The sequence below is a fragment of the Sciurus carolinensis genome, chromosome 12, assembly GCF_902686445.1.
Source record: "Sciurus carolinensis chromosome 12, mSciCar1.2, whole genome shotgun sequence".
In the NCBI taxonomy this organism is placed as follows: Eukaryota; Metazoa; Chordata; class Mammalia; order Rodentia; family Sciuridae; genus Sciurus; species Sciurus carolinensis.
In genome coordinates this window covers 104,260,432-104,287,643 of record NC_062224.1, presented here as the reverse complement: position 1 = coordinate 104,287,643, position 27,212 = coordinate 104,260,432, and the positions used below count along the sequence as shown (strand labels likewise).

The 27,212-nt window shown below is 45.3% G+C and overlaps 1 protein-coding gene across 1 annotated transcript in view; it reads left to right on the top strand.

Annotated features, from left to right (window-relative positions):
* Cacna1e (calcium voltage-gated channel subunit alpha1 E) overlaps nt 1-27,212 on the top strand; it is a 453,197-nt gene that overhangs the window by 124,317 nt on the left and 301,668 nt on the right. The window contains 1 exon segment of the mRNA XM_047520455.1: nt 26,467-26,733. Within this exon segment, the coding sequence (XP_047376411.1) occupies nt 26,467-26,733 (267 nt within the window).

Below are 27,212 nucleotides of genomic sequence, written 5' to 3'. Positions count from 1 at the left end.
GATATGACTTGTTGCTGCCCCTGAGACCATCAGAAGGACAGTTTTAGTGTCTTCAAGTATTGATGAACTTGTATGTGAACACTTTGTGGCAGTATTTTCCTGAAACCAGTGCATTTCAGGCATTTGGATAAAAATGACCTTGTTCCCAGAAATTGTACTTTCGTTAAAACAATCCTTTTTCTATTAAATTATTTTAAAAATGCTGCAGTTTGCCTTGATGTACCAGTAGGTATGAGTTAGAGCATAAAAAGAAAGGACCCAGAGGCGAGGCAGAGGAAATCACTTTAATTCCTAATTATACAGTAAAATTAAGAGTTAATGTTTTTGTGGTTTCAGTTTCTGAGAACTGCCTAGAATGTAGTGGCAACTTCCTGACTCACAATGTGTGAGATGTAGTCCTAAGCCTTTTTCTTTTTCTCAAATATTTACAGAGTACCTAGACTTAGAGGTGCAAAGGTCAGATCTAGATTCTGTAAAGGATGCAGAGATTTTATGAAACAGCTCTTGTCTTTAAGGAGTTTCTTCTGGTCCCAGTATGTATTTAAATAATACAAGGAGGAGGCAGGGAGGATGGATGGAGAAAATGCTGAGGAGGGATTGGAGCGGTAGATCGAGTGGTAGATCTCCTTCCAGGTTCCTGGGGATAACAGAGGTGCTGTGACAGGTGACCCTTTTATATTCTGCTCCAGAAGTCTGGGTGTCGAGATTCCTCCCAAGAGCCTCCAGAAAACGGTGGTCAAGCCTCTTAACTTGTTGATATTGTTGCCTGTCCTTGAAATCCACTGGTGGACACAAATATCCAGGGTCCAGGGTGGAAACAAGTACTAGGTTGTTCAGGGAAGGCATTATCCCTGTTCAATATATTCCTGATAAAATGGAGTGGAAAATTACAGCATTCTGAACTAGAAGGGACCTTCCATGCAATCTAAAATAAAGGTATTTAGCAGAGAACCAGCTGAGACCTGGAAGAGGTGAAATGATACCCCAAAGGCAGAGCAGATATAGCCCCATCCTGACTCCCAACAGGATGCTCCCCCTCCACACAGCTGCTCCAAAAGTAGGTGACGATTTGAGGGTTTGGGAAACTTCACGAACTAGTGCATCTGAGGTACTCTGGGCGGGACCACCCGTATCACAGGCAGATGTTTTTATCAGTATCATTCAAGGACTTGTGGCAGAAAGTGGCAATGGAATTGTGCCCTCTTCCCATCACCCCTCTGTTGTTGTTTGTCCTCTCCCTCCTACCCTCCCCCTTTTTTGTTGAAGTATTTTCCTGCTCTGACCTGACATTCACTCACTTGGAATTTATTCCCTGTGCTCCTGGCTTTTGTGTACCATGGGGGATACAGAGAATGTTAACCACAACTTGACCCAGGGGATTTTGCTGTCTAGCATGCAGAGAAGACATGCAAAGCTGAGGAGTTGGATAAACATAACAAGAGAAAACAAAACAAAACAAAAATGCAGAGCACTGTGTGACTAAATGTCAAACGAGAAATCTATATCTGTGATTCCCAAATGCTAATTTATGGATTTGTGCCTGTTGACGACAACATTTTCATCCGTTTGCTGCGAAACGATAAAAATAGGGCAAATGCGTGATTATTTCATAAGGCTAAATTTATTTTATGGGATTTGCTGAGATTATATCCTTTCAACATTTTAGTGCTAAGTGCCCTTTCTTTTATGAAATGTTGGGGTGTAAACAGTGGCAGTTGTTTCTGAAAGCCCATACTTAGGAAAATAAAAAGTTGGCTGCATGCTATTAGTTACTTTCAAAATTTCGCTCATCCTCGAGATGCAAAGCAGAGAGAGGCACTTGTGGGCACAAATGTCTGGAACCAGGGGCGGGGTGGTTATCACATAGTGCCTTGAGAGGTATGGAGCAATAAAGAGGGGAAACTGGGGAGCTTTCTCTGAGGGAATAGCGTGAGAACAGCTTCTGGAGCAAGATTAGAGGGTTTGTTTAGGGGAGCAGGGAGACAGGCTGGGAAGTGTTGTCTACCTATTGGCTGTGCCAGCTCACCCAGCTATTACTACAATCAAATCCAATCAGAATCCCTTGTGTCAACCAAGTCATTGTCCCGAACCACTTGCTGCCACCACTGAATCAATGGCCCAGTCCACTCGTATTTCAGCTCCAGCCTTCCATCTCCCAAACTTGTTTTGCCCCTTGGCTAAACCCTCACAACTGGTACGTGGTAACTCACCTCTAGTTTGGACCTTCAACTTCCACCCTTGACCGTAATTTGGACTCGCTTTTGGGTTAGCCTGACTTTGCTCATTCTGGCCTTGTCCCTGGGATCGATGCCCTAGACCTCAACCTTGAAGGCAGCACCCACACTGAGGTGGTCCGAGCTCCGTGAGGAGGACTCAGTGAGCAGCGGTGTGCAGGGTGCCTCACAAGAGAATGCAGCAAGACTCAACAGGAGTTGAGTCAACACGAGAGGGAGGGACAGTGGCACAAGCCTGGGAGACTGACGCTGGAATGGTCACCACTGATGAATAAGGGAAGAGCGTCTGTCTGGAGGAGAAGAGTTTGGTTTCAGGGATGTTGAGCCCAGAAACAGGAAGGGAGGATCGGAAGGGCATGGCACAGAAGTTAGAGGAAGCTGGAGGGAGAGCAGGCCCATTTGGAGTCCTGTAGGATTCATGATTAAGGACTTCTGGGCTGAGACCACGTCATTGCTGCCGGTACAAGTGGATAAGGAAGAAGCCTGTGAAGCTTGTAAATAGGTGCAGGAGAAATGGGTGGGGAAGCAGGAGGCTGTGGAGGCCTTCCAGGTCAAGAGGAGAGAGTCCGCTAGGCTAGAGATCATACCCCGGGTGCGGGGTGGGGGGGTGGTAGCTGTGCCCCCTGGACTAGGAGTCTGTCTCACGGTGGCAACAGTGTGAGGGTGAGGAGGAGTGTGGGCTTCTGCCAGTCTCTGTGATCTGAGGCATTCCCTTGGAGCACACCAAACCCCCTCCTCCTTTGCTTGGAGTCTTCTCATCTTTCCCTCTCTCCTCCTCTTCAGGAGAGAGAAGTCCTTGCCTCCAGGAACTGAGAGGTTGGAAGACATGGAGAGGGAAGGGACCAAGGGAGTCATTCTTCTTTAGGGCTCTCTCACAGGCTGCTGGGAGTAGCAAATCTATTTGAGCTTATTTATGTGCCTGGAGTTGAGAGCTCATGTTTTGCTTATTCAACCAGCTTCCCACGCTGCTAGGAAGGTGCTAAGCAGCAGAGATTCATGCTCACCCTCTCCGCATCTCTCTCTCTCGCCCTCTCTTTGGTATTCTTCAACTCCAATGGGAGCTAATATTTACCTGCAGCATTAGCTGTGGGACCGTGGGATGTGACAGCTGGAGGTGGAGAAGACTTTCTTCTCTCTTCCTCCTCCACCTGTCTTTCCCTAGAGGGTTGGAAAGGGAAAAATCATAATTGTAATCTTCAAGACTTCCTAGCTGAGATTTCAGAGATTGCTGGGAAGAGGCAAGGGGTCTTATGTTAACTTTGCTACTAAAAGACAAGCGTCTTAGTCCATTTGGGCTGCTATAATGAAGTGACATTAACTGTTCAACTTAGAACAACAAACATGTATTTCTCACAGTCTGGAGCATGGGAAGTCCAAGATCAAGACAGTAGCAGATTCCGTGTCCGGTGAGGGCCAACTTCTTCAAAGATGGCTTTCCTTCCATGGTGTCTTCACATGGTGGAAGGGACAAGGGATCCTTCTGGAGCCCCTTTTATAAGGGCACTGATCCCATTCATGAGGGCTCTACCCTCATGACCTAATCCCCACCCTGCTCCCTGTAAAGGCCACACCTGATTTTAACATGAATAGGGAGTAGGGCACAGCCATTGCAGTAAGGATGGAGGATGACAGGTGGGCAGTGGCTTTGAGGAGATGCTGTAGGGACAGGGCCATTCCTCCCTGGGCAGTCTGGGAGGGGGAGAGGCTGTTAGCCCAGGCATGTTGTTCCTTGTAAGTTGAGTGACTCCATGTTGGGGACTAGAGGGCGTAGATGACACAGTCTGAGGCACGGCTGTGACTGGCCAGCACAGGGAACTTCCACAAGGGAGTCCGGTGGATTTCATGTTGCTGGGCACAGTGTGCAGGGCTGGGGCCAGAGCTACTTCCTACCCACTGGGATTGTGCATAAAGGACAAATTCCCTCAAAGTCTGCTGCTTGATTCTGGCTCAGCCTGAGGACTCGCCTGCTCACCGGTCAGGAGTCAAAAGCGTATATGAAGTTGAACAAGTGTCTGAGGCCAGGAACTAGAGAAACGGCTCAGCTCAACATGGTTCCTGAATGGCAAAAAGAGGACGAACGGTGATGTTCTAAGACCTTGCTATGTTCCCACCGAGGGACGGGATCATCTCTTCACAGGGCTGCGAGGGCAGGGGACTTGACAGTGGGTAGGGATGTCGGCCTGTGTGATTCTGGACATGGTGTGGGTCATCCGTCTGCATCAGGGAGTGCTCCCACCGCAGGCAGAGGCCCCTCCTGAACTCCCTCCTCCGGTTGCCTTTTCCGGCTGTGTTCTTCAAACTGCTTGTTTCAGCGGTGTATCAGGATTTTCTCTCGCACTGATTCATCCTTCCACAGCCATGGGAGCTGGCTGGGGTCTCCAGCTGGTTGGGGGGTGTCCTGCTGGCAGGCCATGGAGACCCAATGAGACACAGGTGATCTTAGGCTGCTGCTTCTGGAACTCCTGGTGCTGCAAACCCCTTCTCTGCCCCCATCCCCACCTCCCGGCAGTTCCCACAAACCTCCTGTGTCTGCCAAAAGGCAAAAACAGAGAAATAAAGAAGAGAGTAAGTAACATTTTGCTTTTGTTCTGGCTATTTCAGAAACAGCCTGGAAAAGCATGGCTCCCTCTTTCAGGGTGCAGTGGGACTGTGGTATGGGGAATGAAACCCTAAGGAACACGATGGGCTGAATTTTCCCATCTTCAATGAGGAAAAGAAGGGAGAAAGACGGAGCCAGGATTTGGCTGTGAAAAACCACTTCTAAGAAACACAAAGAACCTGAAGGATGTCCTGCAGGCTTTTGAGGTCTGTGAACTCAGTAGCCCCTACCTGGGAATCTTTAAGCCCAAGAATACAGAAATTTGTATGTGGGAGTTTGACGTCATTTTTGAGGGGCCTGTGCTTTTAGTACATTGTACTACTGCACGCTGGCCTTTTCACTGTTCACTCTGGTTTTCTATTTAAATAATTGATTTACCCATCCACCGCCCATGTGTTCAACACACATTCAATAAACCATTTCTTACCCTAGAGCTGCCCTATTGACATTGGCCATGAACCACCCAAGGTGCTCTTGGGCAACTGGAGGTTGGAAAGGAGATTAATTCTCTGCAGGATGAATTTTGATCAAGGAGAGATCCAACAGATGAGTTCTTCTCTGTCCTGTTGGCCCATCCTGAGACAGACACAGTTGTCTTTGAGCAGTGGTGGTGTTTTAGTCAGCTTTTTCATCACTGTGACGAAAAGATCTGACAAAAACAACCTAGAGAAGGAAAAGTTTATTTTGGCTCATGATTTCAGAGGTCTCAGTCCATAGATGACGGGCTCCATTGCTCTGGGCTTGAGGCAGAGCATCATGGCGGAAGGATGTGGTGGCGGAAAGCCACTCAGGATATGGGTATAGAAAACAGAGAGAGACCTTCACTTACTAGGGACAAAATATAGATCCCCAAGGCACAACCCCAGTGACCTACCTCCTCTAGTCATACCCCACCTGCCTACAGTTATTGACAAATTAATTGGTATCAGGGAATTATCCACTGATTAGGTCACAACTCTCACAACCCAATCATTTCACCTCTGAACACTCTTGCATTGTCTCACACATGAGCTTTTGGGGAACACCCACATCCAAGCCATAACAGGTGGCATAGTAGTGTGCCCTGTCATGGACTCTCTCCTTACTGCCTGTTACCTCCTGTTTTCCTCACTCCTGCTCCCGGGTGATGGCATTTCTCAGTGAAGACATCCTGAAGTTCTGCTTTCTGGGGATCCCAGGCTAAGACAGGCACCAGCTGATATAGGACGTAAGTTTACATCTCATTCTGAGAATCAGGGGTCGTTAGGCAAGTTGAATCAGGAATGACATGATCCAATGTACTTTTTAAAAAGATGACTTTGGTTGCAGTTGGGAGAACAGATTGAAGGGAGGCAGGATGAAGAGGGAGGAAGCTATTCCACAGTTCAGGAGAGAGAGGGATGAGGGCCCCAAGGAGAGTGGGTGCCCTGAGGGTCAGGAACCTTGTGGTCGGAGACAAGGGCATTCGTAAGACAGTGCTGGACCGAGGTGGGTACTGGGTGGAGGGCAAGGTTTTCCTCAGTCATGGCTCACCTCTGCCAGGTGGGCCTTCTACTTGGAACTTAATGTGTGGTTCAGCAAGATGTGGACCTTCATCACCTGTCAAACATAATTGTGAGGCTTCCGCTTTGGGAATTCTGTTGGGAGAACTGAAGACCTTTTTAGTAATCTCAGGACATTACTCCAATTGCTTCATGGTGAACCCTTGGAAGAACTAGCCTGGGTCCCCACACTTAATAAGTCAGAGTAAACTCCACTTTTACCTACTTAATTTACTTCAACTAGTATTTCATGTGAGGAGAGTGATTCATGGGTAAGCATGTCAGGAAATACTGCTTTCTTTAATGAAAAGCAGTTTAGTTTAATAAGACAAGACTGGGTCTTGGATTCCTAAAGCCCTAGGTTTCAGTTCCAACTTGACCAGTCCCTAGGTGTATGGCCTTGGCCTCAGCTTCTCATCTGCAGTATGGAGATTGATCACGCCTGCTGCCTGGAGTTGTGAGATTTCATTGTGGAAAGTGCCTGATGCGTACTCATTTGCCCATCACTGCTCCCATAGTAAATAAATCCTGTGGGAAGGTGAAGTTCCATGGGGATCGACTGAGGTGTGTTCAACCTTGGCCCTCACCTGATTGACTTCCTTTTGGGATTCTGGAGTTTGTGCCATGAAGGGAGGTAATAGATCGCTTCAAAACATTCCTCTGGAGTTGAGTCCATCTGTGAGTGACTGTGATGGTGCCCTCTGAGGTTGTGGAGACAAGTGTTGTCCAGTCCATTTGGTGGACGGCAGATTCTCCCACACCAGGTAGCGTCTCCCACTTTGCAGTCAGACTCTGGGACATCTCCCTGTGTGCTGTCTTCTCTACTCACTCAACAGAGAGTAAACCTAGTTCCCGTCAAATGAAGCATCGGTCTGAGAGCGACTGACGTGAGCCACTCATGTGAAACCCACGCCCATCATAGATTTAGTCATTTCTAAATTACAAAAACCTTTACATTTGTTGTAGGAAGTATGGAAACTTGCACAGAAGGAAATCAGAATTCTCCACAATCTCATCACGTAGAGTTATTAATCATTGACGTTGGATAAATATTCTTCTAGATTTCCCCCTGCCTATACCTGTATGTGTACCCTCAGAAACATATCCACACAGTTGATTGTTGTAAATGAGGATTATAGTGTGCACATCTTGCTTTTGTAGCCTGCTTGACTGATTAATAATATATTGTGAAAAGTGTCCTCTATCATTAAATATTATTTTACTATATGCTTTAAAATACTTGCAAAAATTCCATTATATGACTATTAGAATGTATTAACCAGTACCTCATTGTTGTTCACTTAGTGCAATCAGATTGTGGTTTTGATATTCAAATTACCAACCCAGTTACCAGTTTTATAAATGCGTATTTGTGTACGAGTCTGGTGATATCATAAAGACTAATTCCTAGAATTGGAATTTTTAAACAAGGCTCTGCACAGGTCTATTGGAGAAGTATTCTGTGGTCTTCCTTAGGTCTGTTTGTACTAATTACCGTCCTGTCAATAGCGAATGGGATTGTCCACATCTTTTCCCAACAATGAGCCTTTTAATTAGTAAGAATAACAATTAAGTTTTATTTCAAACATCTCGTATAGGAAACAATTAAGAGACACCCATGTACACACTACCAAGATTAAATGAATAACATTTGCCATGTTTGCTTCATCTCTTTTCCACTTTTAAGGAAGTATAATGTTACAGATATACTTTTTTTTATCTTTATTTCTTATTCCTCATTCCAGAAGTGACTACTTCTCTGAAATTGGTATTTTTGTAATTTTGCCACCTATTAATGAAATATGTATGAGTTTTTTGTGTTTTAAAGTTTTATATGAATGATACATAGAATGCATATTTTTGCAGCAAAGTGAATATTTGTTTTAAAAATTTACCAATATTATTACATACACTCTTAGTTCATTATTTTACTTTCTGCATAGAACTCCATTGCATGAATAAATTGAAGGTTCTTAATTTAGTAGGTTGTTTCTTGCTCTTTCTTTCTTTCTTATTTTCTTTCTTCTTTCTTTCTTTTTTGCTATTATAAGTAATGTTAAAATGATCGTTCTTGTCCATATCTCCTTGGGTACATGTGTGAGATCTCCTCTAAGATAGATACCTAAAAGCAGAATTGCTGATTTGGAAGTGTACATTTACATGTTTATTACCACATGACTTTCCAGAGAGTTGGCCATTTATATACCCAACATGAGCCAAGTTACCATTTCTGTATATCTTTAATACTTGAGATGATCAGAATTATTAAAATTTGCCAACTTGATGAGTGTGAAATGGAATCCAACTATTGCATGAATTGCCTTTTCTTATTACCTATGAAATTAAGCATTTAATATGTTTATTGGACATGTAGATTTCCTCTCCTGTGAGTTATAGGTTCATATTCTTTATTCATATTTCTATCAGGTGATGTATGCTTTTCTTATAATTTATGAGAGTTCTTATATAGTCTATATATGATTTGTGGGTTGTAAATATCTTCTTCCCCACAACTTGTCTTTTTCACTTTGTTTATGGTGCTTTTTGTCATGTAGAGTTGTTAATTTTAGTGTAGTAAAATTTATCTGCTTTTTGCATTTATGATTTTTGTTCATCTTGTCTCATAAAAATTCTTTTTATCATATACTGAGATAAAAACGAAGTCATTTACATTTTTTAACTAAAAGTTTTTACAGTTTTGCTTATCACATTTGTCTCTTTTATCCTATCTGGAATTGATTTTTGTGTATAGTGTAAGGTATGCTCCAATTTTATCTTCCTCCCCGTGATTAGTCCTTGGACCCCACACCATTTAGTGGTGAGGCAATGCTTCCCCACTACTTCTGGACATCTTATTTTATCCCACCAGGCTATTTGTATATCCCCCTCACTATGACTTACTAATTCAGTTCTTAAAAATTTGTAGTTTTGCTGTAAGAGTAAATTCTCTCTAAACCCTTGCCAAATGCTTTTGGCAATTGCCTTTTATTCATCCATATGACTTTTAGTATCCATTTGTCACATTTCATTAAAAAATAGGATTTAAAATATAAGAATTAAATGAACTTATAGATTAATTTGGGAGTGAATTGCCATTCCTTAGCTATTTAGTTTTTAATCCCTGAATATGATATGGTTTTTCCTATGCTTAGACCGTCCTTAAAGTCCCTCAAGATAATTTAAAAACTTTTTCTATATCTTTTATTTGATTTGGTTGTAGGTGCTGTATGGTTTTGTTGCTACTGCATGGTATCTTTTAAAAAGTGACTTTTCAGATTCTTTGTTGTAAGTACATCAGAACTTGTACTTTTGCACACTGGTTTTATATTCAGTGTCCTTTTGAACATCCTCATTACTTCAAATTGCTTTTTTGGGGGGTAAGCTCTCATATTTTGTATATGGACAGCATCAACTGTGAATAATAACTGTGTTTATTCCTTTATAATCCATATGCCTTTTCATTCTTTTTTCTTCATTTATTACATTGTCTAGTACTTCAAGTCCACCACTGAGTAGAAACAATTCTAGTGAGTATCCTGTTCTGATACCTCATGTCAAGTCTGTGTTCCTTCTGATTAACACGTCACATCTGACAACTATGGCATTGTTATCCAGTAGTTTAGTTGCATCTTCTTCGTATTCATTATATATGTAATATGTATATATAAATTGTTCTTATAGTCATCAATATCTTTTGCTTATCATGCCATTGTCTCCCATGCCATTCTTTTCTTTCATTTAAATTTACTTGTTGAGAAATGCCTCGTAGTACTTATTTCACCTGCATTTGATTGGCAAACTTGATTGTTTTTTAAAAAAAACAGTCTTTATTTCAACCCCAATTTTGAGTGATAATTTAGCTGAGTATTCTCAACACTTGAAGATATCATTCCATTAATTCTTGGTTTCCATTATTATTATTATTACTGATCATCTAGTTGCTGTTTTTATTGGTAATTTTTCTGTTCTCTCAGGATACTTTTAAGATTTTTTTCACACTTTTGGATCTTTTGATATTTCTCTAGAATGTGTATAGGTTGATTTATTTTTTATTCATCTTACTTACAATTCAATGAAATAGTTGATTCTGAGGATTTTTATCTTCCATTAATACTAGTAACATTATCCTGTAACTCTTTGAATTCTCTCCAACTCTCTTTCTAGAACTCCCTTTAGGTATATTCTGGATCTTTTTACCCTGTTTTCCATGTCTTTGAGATTTAATCATATGTTCCTTTCTTTATCTCTCTGGGCTGTTTCCTTATCTGTGTTTTCCTATTTACTGATTCTCTCCTTACCTGTGTCTAATCTTAAAGTAAAATCATCTATTGTCTTTCATTTCAATGGTTATGTGTTTACTTATAATAATTTTATTTGCTACTTTCTCAATTCTATCATTTTTCATTGTATTCTATTATTCACTTTCTATATATACCTCTTTTAAAAATATTTCAAGTTCTTAGGCTCTAATCTTCATGTTGCTTGTCAGTTAACATTTCCTTATGCCAGATTATTTCCCTAGGTGATTTAAAAGTTCTCATTACAAGGTCATGTCCAGTAGTGGTTGCTTTTTCCTATAGAAATGCAGTTTATTCTGGGTTGTGAGAATAGCCTTATAGAGTGGGTTTCTTTTATTCTCTTACTTGACCCAGGAATGTTACTTTATTTACTCATTTTTTTGGTCTAAGAGTTCCCACTGAACATGTAGTGTAAATTCAGTTCATAAGTCCTTTATTTATTATAGGTAATCTATCTTGGGTTTTGATTTCTCAGGATTTTGCTTTTCTCACTTACTCTGAGGCACAGGTTTCCTAAGTATATGCTTTTATTGTAGAGCTGATTTTTATGCAATTCATTATTTCACTGAAGGTATTTTTTCAGGCATCCCAGCTTAATGCAGAATCTTAGTTCCAACTTCTTTTTAGAGTGCCCTCACACATACACTTGCTCTTAAGTAAGCATTAAGACCCACCTATTAAATCCCCTGTTACTAGGACTGATCACTGCCCCTGGGGCAACTGCTCTTTCAAGTCACACATTTACTTCTTTGTTTTTCCTTTCCCCCAGGAATTTTCTGTTATATTTTGCCAGTCAAGCATTATCTCTTGCAACGTATATTTGAAAATATATTCTATACTTTGCTAGTTTTTCTAGAAATTTACAAGAGTTTTTTTTTTTTTTTTTTTTTTTTTTTTTTTTTTTTTTTTTTTTATTTACCATGTTGCTACTGGATCCTTAAATGACTTTTACAAAGAGAATATTGTAAAATAGGAAAGCATAAGTGTTCCCTGGGGGCTACACATAGAGTCCTCTTAGACTTACAATAACTGTGATGTTCCCAACCAACAGCTTAGTAAGGATCCTGGACTGAACTTGAGGAAGTGGGCGGGAGCAGCAGTGCATTAGTGGGCAGTTACTTTCCGCCCTCTCCTATGGTACATGAGTGCTTAGCTAATGGCAATTCACTTAGAAAGGTGATCATTGCTAATTCCTTACAGCAGCTCCCACAAATGTCTTGCCTGAGGCGATTGAGTCTTTTTAGGAAATAAAAGATCAGAATCAGGAAGCAGGGAGAGGGATCTCAAATTTTAGTGCAGGCAAATTCTAGGAGCCAAGTGGAAGCCACAAAGGGTGTTGGTGACAGGAAAAGCTGAAGGATTATAGCTTTAAAAATAAGAGGGAAAAGAAACCAGGAGGACCAGCAGAGGGGTGAGGGGATGCTGAGTTGAGTTTGAAATGTAAGTGTGGGGGTTTTCACTACAGACAAAGCCAGTCTGAGGGGAAGACCTGTTCTTCTTGGGACGTTGTGACCGTATTTCTTAGTATTCAGTGTCAGGAGAAATCCGATGTGTGAGACCCAGTTGCCAAGCTGTATGCCAATGATGCTGGGTTGTAGTCACCTTTTTCTTCTCAGCCTGGGTTCTGTCTTCAGTCTGCTGAAAATGTGTCTCTTTTATCTTGAGGTGCGGAAGCCCCTGCGCGGCTATGAGGCCATAGGAAAATCAGAGGAGCAGCTCGAAGTTCTTTCTGACTCCCAAAGGCTGTGACTTCCCAGACACAGGACAGTGCGTGAAAGGTGTGCACGTTGTGGCAAGTGCATTGTACTGGGGGTTCCTGAACCCCTGGTTAGGATGCCAGTGGTGTGACTGTGAGAAATTCATTTATTTACTGAACACCAATGGTCTTAACTGGGGGGTGGTGGTGATTTTTGCCTCCCAAGGGACATTTGGCAGTATTTGGAAACATCTTTGACGTTCACAACTGAGGAGGAGGGTGCATCTGGCATCTAGTGGTTAGAGGCCAGGGATGCTGCTGGACATTTTGCAATGCATAGGACACCCCACATGACAAGAATTATGTGACTCAGAGATGTCGATAGTGCTGAAGTGGAGACACCTCGCTGCACATGTCTTGTCTTGTCTGTGAGATGGCAAGATTAGAAAAGGTCTATGTGTAGGACTACATTACGTATGTATGATTGATAAATGTGGCTCTATATCCAAATTAACCATCTATCTGACACAGGCCACTTCAGCCAACATCCTATCTATGGGAACATGTGAATACACTGAAATGGGTTAGAAACATCCCCATCTTTTCTCCCAACAACAAAAAAATATGGATCTCAATGTACTGTGGGCTTTGCAGGGTCACAGTGACCACTGTGTCTGCCTCCATGTACTGGGGGATTGATCTTGCCCTGATGGGTTTGCAGGTTGTGCTTGTGCCTGCGAGGTGAGGGTTGAGGATGATCTTCCTTGAGCTGAACTGATTTTCTCCAGATCAGGCTTATCCGTTCTAGCTTCTCCCACAGCACCTTCCCAGGATGGCACAGACTCTAAGGAGTCCATGTCCACTTGGCTTTGTGTGTGGTTGCCATTAATTTATTCATATACTTCTTCATACATTCAACATACATGTAAACGTGCACAATACTGCATTACTATGGAGACTGCAAGGAGGAGAAGCCAGGCCCCTGCAGTGTGGTAGGGGAGAAGAGGTGTACAGAACAGTCTCCAGGGCAGGGTGACATCAAGTGCCAAAGTCCTCACAAGAGTGAGAGATCACTTTTGTCATATGATCACAAAATGCTTCATAGCAATGGTGTCATGTGAACTGGGCTATTAAGCATATATATTTTTTTTAGACTGGTGGCTGTGGAAGCAGGGAAGGAAGAGAGAAAGAAAATAAAAGATGATATGCAGGAGGAAAATTTCAAGCTATGTTTGGGGGATGATCAACAATCTTGCTTCCATGGAACAGTAGTGGGAAGTATTGCCGGGAGTGTAATGGGGTGGTAATAAGGACTTGGATCGGAAGACACTTAAGTGTGCTTGCAACCCTGAAATGATAATGATTCTATAGTTATATTTGATAAGGACTAGAAAACTCACTCATTCAACAAAGATAAATTTAATGAGTTTTTCAGTGGAGATACAACATCGAACAAGTCCTTCATTTTTATTGCTCTTAGGGTGAGGATATGGCCAGAGTGGAGCTAAGCAAAGAGTTGTTGTGGTAGAACCTGGAAGAGGAAGATGGGTGAGGAACCCTCTCTCGTTTTCTGAGCAGAAGGATAAACTTCTGACTCGAGTGGGTAGAGGTGAAGAGACTGGGAAGGTGGTATGTGGAAAAGAAAGGACCAGGACTCGGAGCCTGGCTGGTTTGGGGAAGGGCAGTTAGAGATGTGTCCAAAGTTTTTTTTTTTTTTAACCCCAGTTAGGGAAGATTGTAATGCTGCAAACCGAATTAGAGACCTGGGAAGGAGCTGGTTGAGAGGGAAAGATGATGAGTTTGTTTTTAAACCAGCTGATTCATGATGTTGTCAGACCTTCCAGGTGGAGGAGCCCATCTGAGCAATTGTAAATGGTACTGGACTTAAAAAAGAACCTGGCCAAAGATAAAACTTTGGGAGTCTTCCAGATGCTAGTTTAGTTGAAGCCATTGGATGGATGAGATCATCCAGAGTGTGTCCATAGTGAAGAAGGAAGGAGACGGAATCTGGGGTATATGCACATTTAGGAGGGGGAAGAAGGCGGAGGTGCAGTTAGGGAGGTGGGAGAAGAACCATGGTTTGGAAATGCTCCAGGAAGCAGAAAGGGAGGGAAACCGTTCTTGCCAAGTCCTGGATGCACAGGAACCTGTAGGGGCTTGTGCCTTCAGGAAGCAGGCTTCGACTTAAAAAAAAAAAAAAAAAAAAAAAATCCCTTGAATGTTTTTAACTGTGAAAGTGTTGAGTTCACCTGGTGGATCATTTTATCAGTTGGTGCCTCAGCTGGAGGAGAGGAGTGAGTATCCCTCCTGTGTTCCAGGCATTTGGTTAAAAGCTTTGCTGAGTAACAAGGCTGCTTCACTTGTTTTATGATAGTTCTTGGAGCACTTTGGCTACAGCAGGACCATAGAAGCACTAGGGTTTGCCCTGAGAGGTGTACCACCAGGGGGAGGACAATGGGGACAGCCCGTTCCATACTCTTACCCATAGCCTGGAAGACTGACTGTATGGAGATCTGGAGCTCATGCAGAGCCTATAGTTTCCAGGCAAAGGGGTTACACCTGTTCTCCCTTGGCCATGGTTTGGAGGAGGCTCTGTGTCCATTGCTTGGCCCACACTGACTCTGGATTGACCCCAAACTCTTCTCTAGGCCCTAAGAATCGGTTCCATCCAGCCTTCGGGCTCAAGTCACACTTGCTCCTTCAGGTTCTCTCTTGCTGTGAGGTTGCCTCAGTCCATTCCTGCTGCTATAACAAAAATGCCTTAGGCTAGGGAATTTATGGACAGTCTATGTTGATTTCACAGTTATGGAGGCCGGGAAGTTCAAGATCTAGGCACCGGCAGTTTTAGTGTTTGTTGGGGACTTGGTCTCTGCTTCCAGGACAAGGTCGTGAATACTGCATCCTCTGGAGGGGTGAATGCTGTGTCCTCATGTGGCAGAATGCAAATGGGGCCGAGTGAACTCCAGCTAGCCTTTTTATAAGACACTAACCCCAGCTGCAAGAGAAGCCCATACAGCCTAGTGACATCCCGAAGGCCCTACTTCCTAATTCTGGTTCATTGGGGATTAAATTTCAGTATGAATTTCAGAGGGAACCCAGACATTACCACAATGGCAAGAGTGCAGTGAGATGTGGTGATCTAGGCTTCAAGTCCAGCTCTGTGTGATACTAGTTCAGAGAAAGCTTCTTTAATTCTTGTCGCATCTAAGAAATGGTTGATTCCAACCATACCTACCTCAGAGGATTCCTTACAAGGTAAACACGTGGTACTTCTGTCTTCCACAAATGTCAGTTATTATATTCTTCTAATCAATTCTCTTGTTTTTAGCATTTCCTTTTCCCTTTCCCCAATATTTTTCACTTAAGAAAATAAGAGAATTGATTTGAAGAAAATTACAACACAGCACTTAGTCAGCTCTTGCCCAGTTCCCTAGGTAAATGAAGAACCTTGAATGCTTTGTACTCCTGTGATTCCCTTTTGGGAGTTTAGGAGTAAGGAGTTGTCTTTCAACATCACCCAAAATGCCTGATGTCTGTCCCTGCAAATATAACAACATCTCCACTCACAGTGGTGTGACTCTCTGAATTTACAAAGCATTTTTGTATACATCATGTCACAATCTTAACATCATTAGGTGAACTGGGTCTTTCACCCCACTGAGCTGTTGACTGTCTTCAGCTTTTATGTGTGTGTGTGTGTATGTACGTGCATATACCTAAAGGATTGCTTCTTTTCTTTTAAGACAAAAAGCAAAAGTTTCAAAGCAGGTGGGGTGTGGGTTAAACACCGTTCTAAATGGCAGGCCTGCTGTTCCTAGGGAGGGAGAGTGGCCTGAAAGTTTAAAAATAACCTGAACATTATAGACTCCTGTGAATTCTACAGCCCAGAGCACTGTGAGTCTGTGGGTGTTTTACCTGCTGGAGTGCAGGCAGGAAAACAAGTTGAGAGGCAGGAGGATTTAAATTTGCCGAATCCTTTCATGGCACGCGTTGGCAACAGAAGTATTCATAAAAAAAAAAAAAAAAATTAAAGCCATACCTAATGAACAGAATGGGTGTTCCTCAATGGCAGGACGGGGCTCCCCTTGGGTCTGCCCAACACTGAAAAACTATCCCGGCTCCTTTATTCTCTCCAGAGAGTTTGGCTCATAGCTTTTCCAGATGGGTAACTGAGGCTGACCCGCCAGGGAGCTCCAGAGCAGGGCATTTAGGATAGTTGTGGCCATTTGTTGAAGACCAAGTAAGTGGTGCATAACATGCTCCCAGGAAGCGAGTGTGGCAAGTGGCATACCTTTTGGATTTGGAGGAGTTTTGAAAAGTTGAAGCAGTTTTTGGATGAGGACTTATTCCCCCCTGGCATGATTCATGTGACTCAGGGACATTGCAAAGCAAATCTGCAGCAGCAGATCAGGCCAGTAACGCCAGTGTGTGTTGGAATACAATGTGGGACAGAGTCTCCTGTCACATTTGGTCTCTCTGCACTCCCCTGAGATTCAGGGTCAGGCATTACTGTGGCCATTTCTACACACGTGATTATAAACCCATCTAGGACTGAGGTGCAAGTCTCTTGGTTTTGTCTCATACCCCAGTGACTCGTTTATTCTGAGGTCTATCAGTACTATCTCTAGAATCCGGACATATTCTTCTTCCTTGTAATTGTAGGATCACCATGAAATAAAATGACTAACTCGAATTTCTACTGATGGTATTACTAAAGGACAATTTGGGGTAAAGATAATGTGTTTTACAGTCTGGTAGACCTAGCATTGATTTTCTGCTGTCACCAACCACCTGTCTGACCTTGAGGGAAATTATTTAGTCTTTTTCAGCCATGCTTTTCTTATCTGTAAACTGGGATTTGAATAGTACCTATGACATAGGATGCTTGTGAGAAATAATGAAATAATAATATTTAATATTTATTATAATTAAAACGATAAACCTCATTGCCTGTACCCTGTAATTATTCTTTCTTTTTTGTTGTGTGTCTGCTTTTCTCTTTGTTGTTATAGCTCTGGAACTTACAAAATGAAGTGTTGACTTATTAGAGAAGAGAGATTATTTAGGCAAAAGAAAACAACATAATAGGAAGTTTTGGATTGTTACATTAAATACTTACTTGGGTGCATCTGGCAGAATTATTTTGAAGCATGTGACCAAGTGACAGAGTGGTTGTATGAAAACAAAACTAGTCTCTAAGGGGAAAGACGGTATTGTGGGTGAATCTATGTGTGTGTGTCCAAGGGACTGACTTGGTAAGGGTCTCAGAGAGGAATATTATAGAAGTTCTCTTTCGATTGAGCATTATGTTTTCACCTTTCTGTTTAAAAATGGCATGTGGAGAATATTGAGAAATCTTCAAGAGAGCTTCTAATTCTTTACATTTGAATGTACTGTGTGAAGCCCATCTACAAGTTCCCAATAGCATGGGAAGGTCACTTGCAAGCCTGTCCACTTGACTGGCAGACTGGAGATTGACCTGAATCTAGTGGATGTCTCCACATATAGGCAAGGGGTGTGTGTGTGCGTGTTCGTGTGTGAGAGTGATGTCTTTTTCTTGTGTAATTCTTCATAAGAGAAAGAGACATATGATGGCATTTGCTACTTTTCTTGTAGGGAGAAAAGGTAAAACCAATTAAAACTGTTGTTGATTTTTTTTTTCCTTTGAAGCAGAACTTTAATTCTTCTAGTAGTTTTCCTCTTCTGTGGCGAGGGATCTGAAATATTCCCTAAGTGGGGATCTGAATGTCTTCTTTTAATTACCAGTTCCTCCTATCGTATTTCAACCAAGTTTTTAAGAGCAGGAGACACTCCTAGGATAGTGAACCCCATAACTTAGTGATGGACAAGATGAGGGTGAAGCTGTTATGCTGCTGGAAATATTCCCCCTGAACTGGAGGTGCATGATCTCCTGCAAGAGAGGCAAGCATCCCTTCTTGATCTAAAATGAAAGAGAACCATTCTACCTGGAAGGGATAGCTGGAAACATCTGCAGCAGAGCAGAAGAGAATCAGGGGAAGGGCAGCTCCTTAGGCCAGATACCTGATCAGTGCTGAATAATTAGGCATTAGCACTGCTCACTGAAAATGGTTGCAGGAGATTCGTTCATTAACTTACTACTTACTTGGTAAAGGCCTGCTCCGAGGATAATGTAATGCAGGCACTCTTGGTAGTAAGATGAAGGGGGAGATATGTCCTTCACTCCTGAGAAGCTCACACCACAATTGAGGAGACAAGGCATATATAATGCGATGCAATATGCAGTGGCGAAGTTATATTCATAGCAGATAACAATGAGTAAACACAGCATGAATGGCACAGAAGGTCTGTGATTCAGGAGGAGGTAGAGGCTATAGAGTTGGAGAGATTATGGAAGGCTTCATGTTGGAGGTGGAATTGAACTGAATTGTGCCTTGAAGGATGTGCGGAAACTGGAGAAGCAGAAAAGAGGAAGGATGTCCCTGGATTGGTCTGAAGCAGGTGCTGTGAGCCAGGGCTTTGAGATAGGAGTAGATAAGTCATGTTTGCTGGATTTAGATGGTCTTGAGTTGTCAGGCTAAGGAGTTTGGCCATTTTATAGGCCGTGGAAAGGCCACTGAATGAAGGTAAGTGATTAAGAGAAGAGAGAATGATGTCACGTGGATATAAACTGGAATTTTAGGAGGGAGAGTTACAGGTGAGGGCTAGGGGCTAGATATGGGAGTATAGGGGACAGTTGAAACTGTGGCTAAGAATGTGACCTCAAAGGGAAAGAAAGCAGAGCCAAGAAAAAGGGATTGAAGACTCTGGGGCACTCCCACAATGGGGTGAGAGTACTGCAAGGAATAAGAGAAGGAGACAGTGAGGCAATGGGAGATGTGGTAATGGGATGCTGGCCGAGGAGGAGGATCGCTGAGGAGGAGGGGAGGTTAATGGTGCCACATGCTGCAGAGTGGTCAGGGAAGAGGAGCATTAGATCAGGACCACGGGGGAGGTCAGTGAGGGTCTTAGTGCATTTTCTGGGGAGTGGAGGGTTGAAGAGCCAGCAAATGGCCTGGCCAGGTGTACATTTCAAAACTGGCCTCGAGTCCATATCATATGGGAATGCCTTATTCACTCTGATTATTTTATACCAGGTGGGTGTAACCAGCTGCTCAGTGTAGGAGAGAGTGGGAGAGAGAGGGTGTGGTGATGGACAGGTGGTGGCTTAATCTGCTGATGATTTCCACCCAAAGGGCCCTGGGAGAGGCAAGACTGGTGGGTGTGATGGAATCTGGTTCTTTTTCTCTGGGTCTTCAGGGTTCCTCTCAGCTCTGCTTCAGCATGAGCTGTGTTCTCTGCTCCTGGGGCATTAGCTTCAAGGGAGACGTGTGGAAAGTGCATCAAGCACAGACAAACACGTGCAGCATCCCTCCGGGCCCTTCTCCTCCCGGCACCTGACACGCTGCCCGACATGTGGAAGGTGCTCATTGTATGTTTGCTGAATGAATGAGTCAGCCCGAGCCCACCCAGGCTGAGCGAGCTTTGCAGTGTGTGGGCTGTGTTGTGTTTTCTGAGTCAAGAGGCCACGGGGGTGGATGGATGGGCGTGCTTCCGTCAGTTGTTCTCACCCTCTGCTCACCCTCCTCAGTCAGAGCTGGGGCTCTGCAGAGTCTCCTGCTGCACCTCACCTTGGTGGGGCAGCAGGTTGGACCCCGAGGGTAGGAGGTGAGGTGGGCAGTGATGGAAAAGGCAGCCTTTGTTGCCTGGGGTTAAACTCTGCAACTTTCCCTTGATTTCCACTACGAGGACTAAGACCTATTAGGTTAAACCCAGTTAGCTTTTCTTCAGGCTTAAAAGTGACTTCATCTTATGGAAAAGAAAGGATTGAAGTGTAATGCTGCAGTCTCTGTGATCCTAGATACAGTGAAAGAAAATTAAAATGCCGATTACTTAATCAATCCCGTGCATCTTGCATATGGTCCACACCCCAAGCACTCAGGCTCCAGGCTATTGCCACACACCCCCAGTGCCACCCCTTCCAAGGATCTCATGAATTGGTCCCTTTTCTGGTTGCCTCCAGTCAGAGGGGATGTCTCCCTTCTTGGTTCTTCCCAGGTGCATGCCACAGCTGCCTCTACTGGAGTCCTTCACAGGTATGTGTCGCCTTTTCCTCTCTCCAGCTCCCTGCTCTGAGAGCCTGTGACTGTGTCTCATTTATCTTTGAGCCTCAGAATCCCTGAGAACAAAACCTGGCACATGAAAAGGGCTTAATGACTACTTGTTAAATGGGTTTATGAATTCATGAATAAGTAAACAAATGTTTACTTATTGCCTTTGGGCTCCCCAGACACTGGTGTCTGATATTTTCTTTTTTTCTGCTCCTCTTCTCCATTCTGCTTTTAGACCATGTCTCAGGCTCTCGCATCTCTGCTCCTCCATTCACCCTCTGGACACACACACCAAAGCCATCCCAGGCTGCACTTCTGTGCTTTCAGAAGCAGAGCCGCCGGGTGTGCGGGGTTGGCTGTGTGGTCATGGCCTCCATAGCTGAAATGTATGGAGCAAGCACTTCATGCCACCTTCACTGTGTACCAGCTGTGTACTTAGAGTTTTACATATATTAACTAACAATTTTTCGTGACATGCCTATGGGACAGGGGGATGTATGCATTCCGAGAGATTGAAACCTCTGGGAGACAGATCGGGCCTTACCTCTACAAAGTTCCAAGATCATGCCTATGAACTGACTTTTAAGGAAAAAACCATTATTCTGACATGCAGTATGTTAATATGGCTACATACTATATAGAATCCTGATCTTATTATCAGGAGACCTGGCTTTGCTATTTCCTAGCTCTATGCACTTGGACAAATCCTGCCTCTCCTGCTTCAACCTCAGATAATAGAAGGGGCCTCACAGTTCTGCAGCAAAGATGCCCTGAGATTCCATTAGTATGACGGGCACCCAGGAGATGTTGAGTTGTCATCAATGAATGATCTCAAAAATACCGTAAGCTAAAGTTGTGGACCTTTCATTAGCCAACAGAGTGTTGGTGCTTTTCAGGCCTAGGTTTGAGAGATGCCGGTTCGAGGGCTGGACATTACATAAGGATGTGGAGTTGGGTTTCCACTCAAGTCAGGGCTGTGTGGTGCTGTGGAAGCCAGCAGACTCCCGAGATGTCTGCACTGCCATCTTGCTCTTCTGCTCTGCTATGCATTTGCACATGGTTTCCTGCCAACTTTTTTCTTAAGAACCCACTCCCAAGTCCTCTCTGCATTATGTTCCTTAGAGCACTGCTTTGCATAAGAGTCTATTTCTTGGAAAAGCTCAACTGGGGAAAAATAGAACAACAGGGGCTCTGATAGTTAAAAGTGTAAGTCAGCTGGGTGAGGCTGGCAGGGTAGGGGCAGATGAGAGAGCAGGGCTGGTAGGAGGGCATGTGCCTTTTGGTTGATGCCCAGATTTGCAGATTCTGCAGTGATGGGCCAAAATCTCCTATGAAGATGGCCCAAGGCCTCTCATATCTGGCAAGAGCTTTGTGGACGAGGGGAATAGGCTGATTCTCCAGTCTTGCCACTCCCATATGTCTTCTTAGGACGAGCTCCCACGGCCTACCTGGACTGGGGATGCTATGACCATCTTGTTTCCTTCTCTTTTCAGAGGAGCCTGGAGAGACTGTCCCCTAGTCTTCACCACTCTTGCCTGCATCTTGGGTGTTTCACTGGAGTTGCAGCAGGGCTACAGGATAAAGGCTTTGAAATTTAATAATCTGCATGGAATCAGTAATCTAGCAAAGCTTTTCACTTGCTTCATTTGCTCTCGTTGGATTCCTATTTTTGCTTGCAGAAAAATATGTAGAGCATTTGGCTGCCATGTCTTACCTTCTCTGTGTGTGTATACCTATAGCGGTGACCTTGTGCCCAGTGTGTGGGCTGTACTTTCTGGGTACTGTGAGATGGGTTGGTTTCATGGGGGTAAAATTTAGGGCTTAGAGCTCAACACACAAGCCACAGGGGGCTGGTGACAAGAGGTCAACTGTTAGGAATGTCTGGGCTCTGAGGCATGGGCATGGGGTGCTGGGCTGCCAAGAACCTATGCTCACAGCGATGTCTCACTAGTGACCAGTAGATGGTGCTCTGTCAACAGGAAAGTACAGCTACTGTCCCTGTGAGGCTGCAAAGGGATTTTCCCGATGATCTTCAAACTGATTTTCAGTCAGTGTTCTGATGAGGAGCTGATTCTCCACGCTTCCATTTATGGGTTCTTAAGGGGTCAGTGGAACTAGGAGTACTGGAAGAAAAATGTCCACCAAATTCCCTTATGAGGAGCACTATGGCAATGGCCTGATCTCTCTTGAGGGTAGTAGAAGTGTTGCCAGCATGGTGCCAGAAGCATGTGGTCACTGATGAAATTCAATTTGAGAATGGTAGGCATAGCACTTCCACAATCTTAGCATCATTGTAGAGTTTCTTCTCCTGATGGTGAACAGTTTGGAGCCATACGGCCTGGGTATTAGAACTGGAAGGAATATCAGTTAAAAGTCCACACTGCCTCTTGTCAGACCTGGACTTTAGGTTTCTGAAACTCTGCAACTTTGTGTGTCAAATCAGGGTCATAACACATGCGTTGCCAGGCTGACCTCAGAGGTGTGCAGAGGGCCAGCTGTCACGGTTATGTAAGCTGATAACTACTGAAAAATTATTACTTAGCCATTAAAATTGTAGCTGTCTGGCAGCTGGAAGAACAGGGGATTGGAGAGCATGAAGCCAGTATAGACACATAGACCTTAAGGCTCTCCAGAGCTTGGACAGCTAGGTGCAGGCTGAAGAAGGCAGTATGCCTTCCCCCCAGAATTGCTGTCCTTAGGACAGGTCCCTTGGCAAAGCCATCCACACCATCACGTTTGCTCCCATCCCTTTGGGCTGCACCCTCCTTAAAAGAATCTCCCTTTTAAGTCCCCAACATAGGCTCCCCAGTGTGCTCCCACATCACCCCTAGCCCATGCATTTGTGAAGCCTGCCCGCCGGGAAGCAGGAAGGCAGTCTCAGCTGCAGTGGGTCCTCAGTCTCCACGTATGGTATCCTGCCTGAGTGTTCTAAGTCTCTAAGGAGTTATGCAGCCACAGAGAATATAGGACGTAATAAAGAGGAAAGGGGATTAACACTGGATCTTGTGAGGGGGTGACATTGAGGAGACAAGTCAGGGGCCTCTGATCTTCCAAGAATCTCTGCTGGGAGGTAAAAAGCTACTGAACCCTGCTTATCCTGGCAGTTAACAAACAGACATACCACCATCCAGCCTGCCAAGGCAGGGCCAGGAAAGGAAGGGGTCAAGTCTCAGCATGAGAGTGAGGTGCAGGAAGTGTGCTAGTCCTTGGGGCTGCACTATCATATTTACCCTAAGAAGATACATTATTTATGTCATCATCCACTTTGATCATTATTGTATCCTCAGTGCCTAAAACAGTGCCTGGTAGGGAAGGTGTTAAAAATATTTGTCAAATGAATGATTTGAATGGATCTTGTGCTGTGGATTATGGTCCAATTGGAAAGCAAGGACATGCACTTGATAATTTCTAAAAGCCCTTTTTAGTCCTGTGAAGTTCACAGGGTACTGAGACAGCCACTTGTGATGGTTCTAAGTGACTCTCTGATGGTCATTGTACCTCCCTTTTCACTTTTGACTAGGTAGTTAGAAAGAAGAGGACATTTAATTAAGGTGAGAAGGACAGAGAAAGGTAGGATAGCGAAATCAAAATAACAATTAGAGCTGATTCATCTTGAATAGTAATTTGGCCTAAAATGGACTCACCTGACTCAAAAGGTCAACATGCTGTCCCCTGTAGCTCAGGGTGGACACCTTGAGACCATTTCTTTGGGTTTTCAGCACTCAGCATTTTCTTTGACACGTACACACAAACCATATACTCTCACACAATAGACACCTAGTCAGTGCTCACATGGCCTTGCCCACACACACGGAGGAGCACCCAGAGGAACACACGTGCCTCACATTCACATTTCATCTCCCTTCTCACCTATTAGCCTCACACACACCAAGCCACACTCACCCATGATCTTCAACCTCTGGGCTTTGCTCAACCTTTGTTTCCTTCCTCCCATTGCTCAGGTGGGATTTGGACAGGACTATGTGTTGAGGACAGGTAGGAAAGAGCAGAGAAAGGTGTGCCCCAGCTAGTGTGGACATGGTAGGGGACAGCTGGCCCCTGTCCTCAGTTCAAAACACCAAGTCACCTATGGGGAAGGGCTTGGTGGCTGAGCACGGGGAGGAGGATTCTTTCTTTGGGGCTTGTCCACCTCGCCTCTCTCTACAGCTCCAATACTAATTTTGTGTTTCGCTTCATTAATGGGGGTAGATTTGAGAAAGTCAGTGGGGCTTATTTGGGAGTAAAAGACGCATACAATCCTGTTGGAATTGTGAGAAGGTAGGTCTAGCGCAGCCCTCACCATCCAGGGCCTGGGATATTTGGACCACTCTTCCAGGAGGTGAGGCACAGGGATCTGCTGGAGTGGAATCCAGGTGGCCACACGTTAGTGGAGGGAGGGCAGCAACTCCCCCGGGAGTGGAGCCCGCAGAGGCCCAGGGAGATAAGAAGGGAGGTGGTAAGAGGGTGCTTTCTTCTCCGTGGAAATCCCTGGTGGTGTTCGCGGAGCCTGGGAGGTGCAGAGCTAGCAGCGACGCGGCCCTGGTGAGCCGAGCGCAGGGCGCAAAGGCCGGGACTGCTCGCTAGGGCGGCTGCGGCCCGGCACTGCGCGGCACGAATGGGACACAGCACTGCGGACCCCTCTCTGCGGGAACGCGAGGCTTGAGTGCTTGTGCACCCCACGCCAGCCCCCGCTCTCCTGCGGAGACTCCGCCGCGCCGCCAGCGCCCGTATCCAGCAGCACTTGGGGGTAAAGGCGACTCTTCGGTGAACCCTTGTAGAGGCCCACAACGCTTCGGCCAAATAAATCAATTAGGCAAACCGGCCTCAGCGCCCAGGACCCTTCGGCTCGGGCCGCAGGCCGCCCCTCCCCCGCGCCGGCCGCCTCGCCGCGCCTCCGCGCTCCGCTCCGGCTCGCCCTGCTCGCTCCCGCCTCTCCTGCGTCTTCTCGGCTCTGTGCAGCCGGGAGGGCGGGGTGCCAGAGGAAGACCTGGTCGTTACTGAGGAAGTTCGGTCCTAGACAAGTCCCGCGCCGGGCCACCGCCAGGCTGGCTGCAACCTGTTCCTCCCTCGCCCGCGAGCTCGCCCGCCCGCCCGCCGGCGCTCCCGCCCTCTCCCCGGCGCAGCCGCGGATCGCTGTTGCATGCTGATCCGGGGAGGCGGCGGCGGCGGCGGCGGCAGCGAGCGCTCCGGGCGGATGCTGGCACTCGGCTTTCGCTGCTCTCTGGATGCTGCTCAACTTCTACCCCAAACGCAGGAGCCGTGAAGTCATTTGTCCCCCTCGGGCTGGATCGACTTCTTATTTTGATATTTTGGGCGTTGCGGTTTACGCAGGAACCTCGGGACCGCTCTCCCCCCTCCCTCCCTCTCTCTCCAACCTTCGGATGCGTCTGTGCTGGCAGATTTAAAGACCCAAGTCTTGGCTGTGGAATTTCTTAGATGGACTTGCAGGGGATGGCGTTATAAAGCATGTCACCGTAACCCGTCTTCGTCTTTTCTGCTTTTCAAAGTTCTTTTGTTTTCATTTCCCCTCCCTTTTTACCCCTCCCCCAACCAATAAATCACCAAACTGTTACCTAGCGGGCCGGTACCTGCCTCTCTCCCTGAACTAGGTGGTGCGTCTGCCAGAAAAGGAGCTATGTTTGAAGAGCAGCCTACTCCACCCCTCTCCTCTCCGGTCCCTGAACACCACCACACGCTGGCATTTTGAAAAAAAAAAAAATTGCCTTCAGAAACTGAGCACCCCCAAGCCCTACCCCCTTTTTTTCTTCTTGAGGAATGGAGCTTCGCAGAGGTTGTATTTAGATTCAACAGTTCAGAGCGGAGTGCTGCTGCTGCCGCCGCCTCTCCGAAGAGCTCGCGGGCTCCCCAGAGGCGGTGGTCCCCGAGCCTGTCTGGATGCGGCTCTGAGCCTCCGTGTGTCTTTCTGCTTGTTGCTGTGTGCGGGTGTTCGGCGATCACCTTTGTCTGTCTTCTGTCTGTTTAAACTTCAGGATGGCTCGCTTCGGGGAGGCGGTGGTCGGCAGGCCGGGGTCGGGCGATGGAGACTCGGACCAGAGCAGGAACCGACAAGGAACCCCAGTGCCGGCCTCGGGGCAGGCGGCTGCCTACAAGCAGTCGAAAGCGCAGAGGGCGCGGACTATGGCTTTGTACAACCCCATTCCCGTCCGGCAGAACTGTTTCACCGTCAACAGATCCCTGTTCATCTTCGGAGAAGATAACATTGTCAGGAAGTACGCCAAGAAGCTCATCGATTGGCCATATCCTTTCTTGCCCACCATAACTCCCTTCTTCCCCTCTGCTTTTCTTCGGGTGAGGGGGGACAACTAGCATGGAATTTATCTCCCACCCCTTCCTGGTGCCAGTTTGCCCCTTTGCCGAAGTGCACTCTTTACTTCGTTCCACCTAAGGGGCAAGTTTGGTGCCATGGATACCTGTTTGGGCACTAGTGTTTTACAAGGTAAGACTTTTGGTTTTTTATTTTTCCCGTGTGCAACTCTCTAGCGTCTCTGAGTGCATGGTGCTGCGGTGTCTGCCCCTTTGGGGGCAGGGCTTTGTCTGATTCATGGCCCCCCACCAATCCCCCCAGACCTTTCATAAGCTGCACTCTACAGAGATTGGGTTCACCCTCATCCCAGGGCTTTCTTTGCTATCAGTTTTCCCTTTTCCATTCTCGAAGCCAGCCCCTCTGCCCCAGTTCCTACCAGCTGGAGAGACACCTGCACTGTCTTCCAATAGA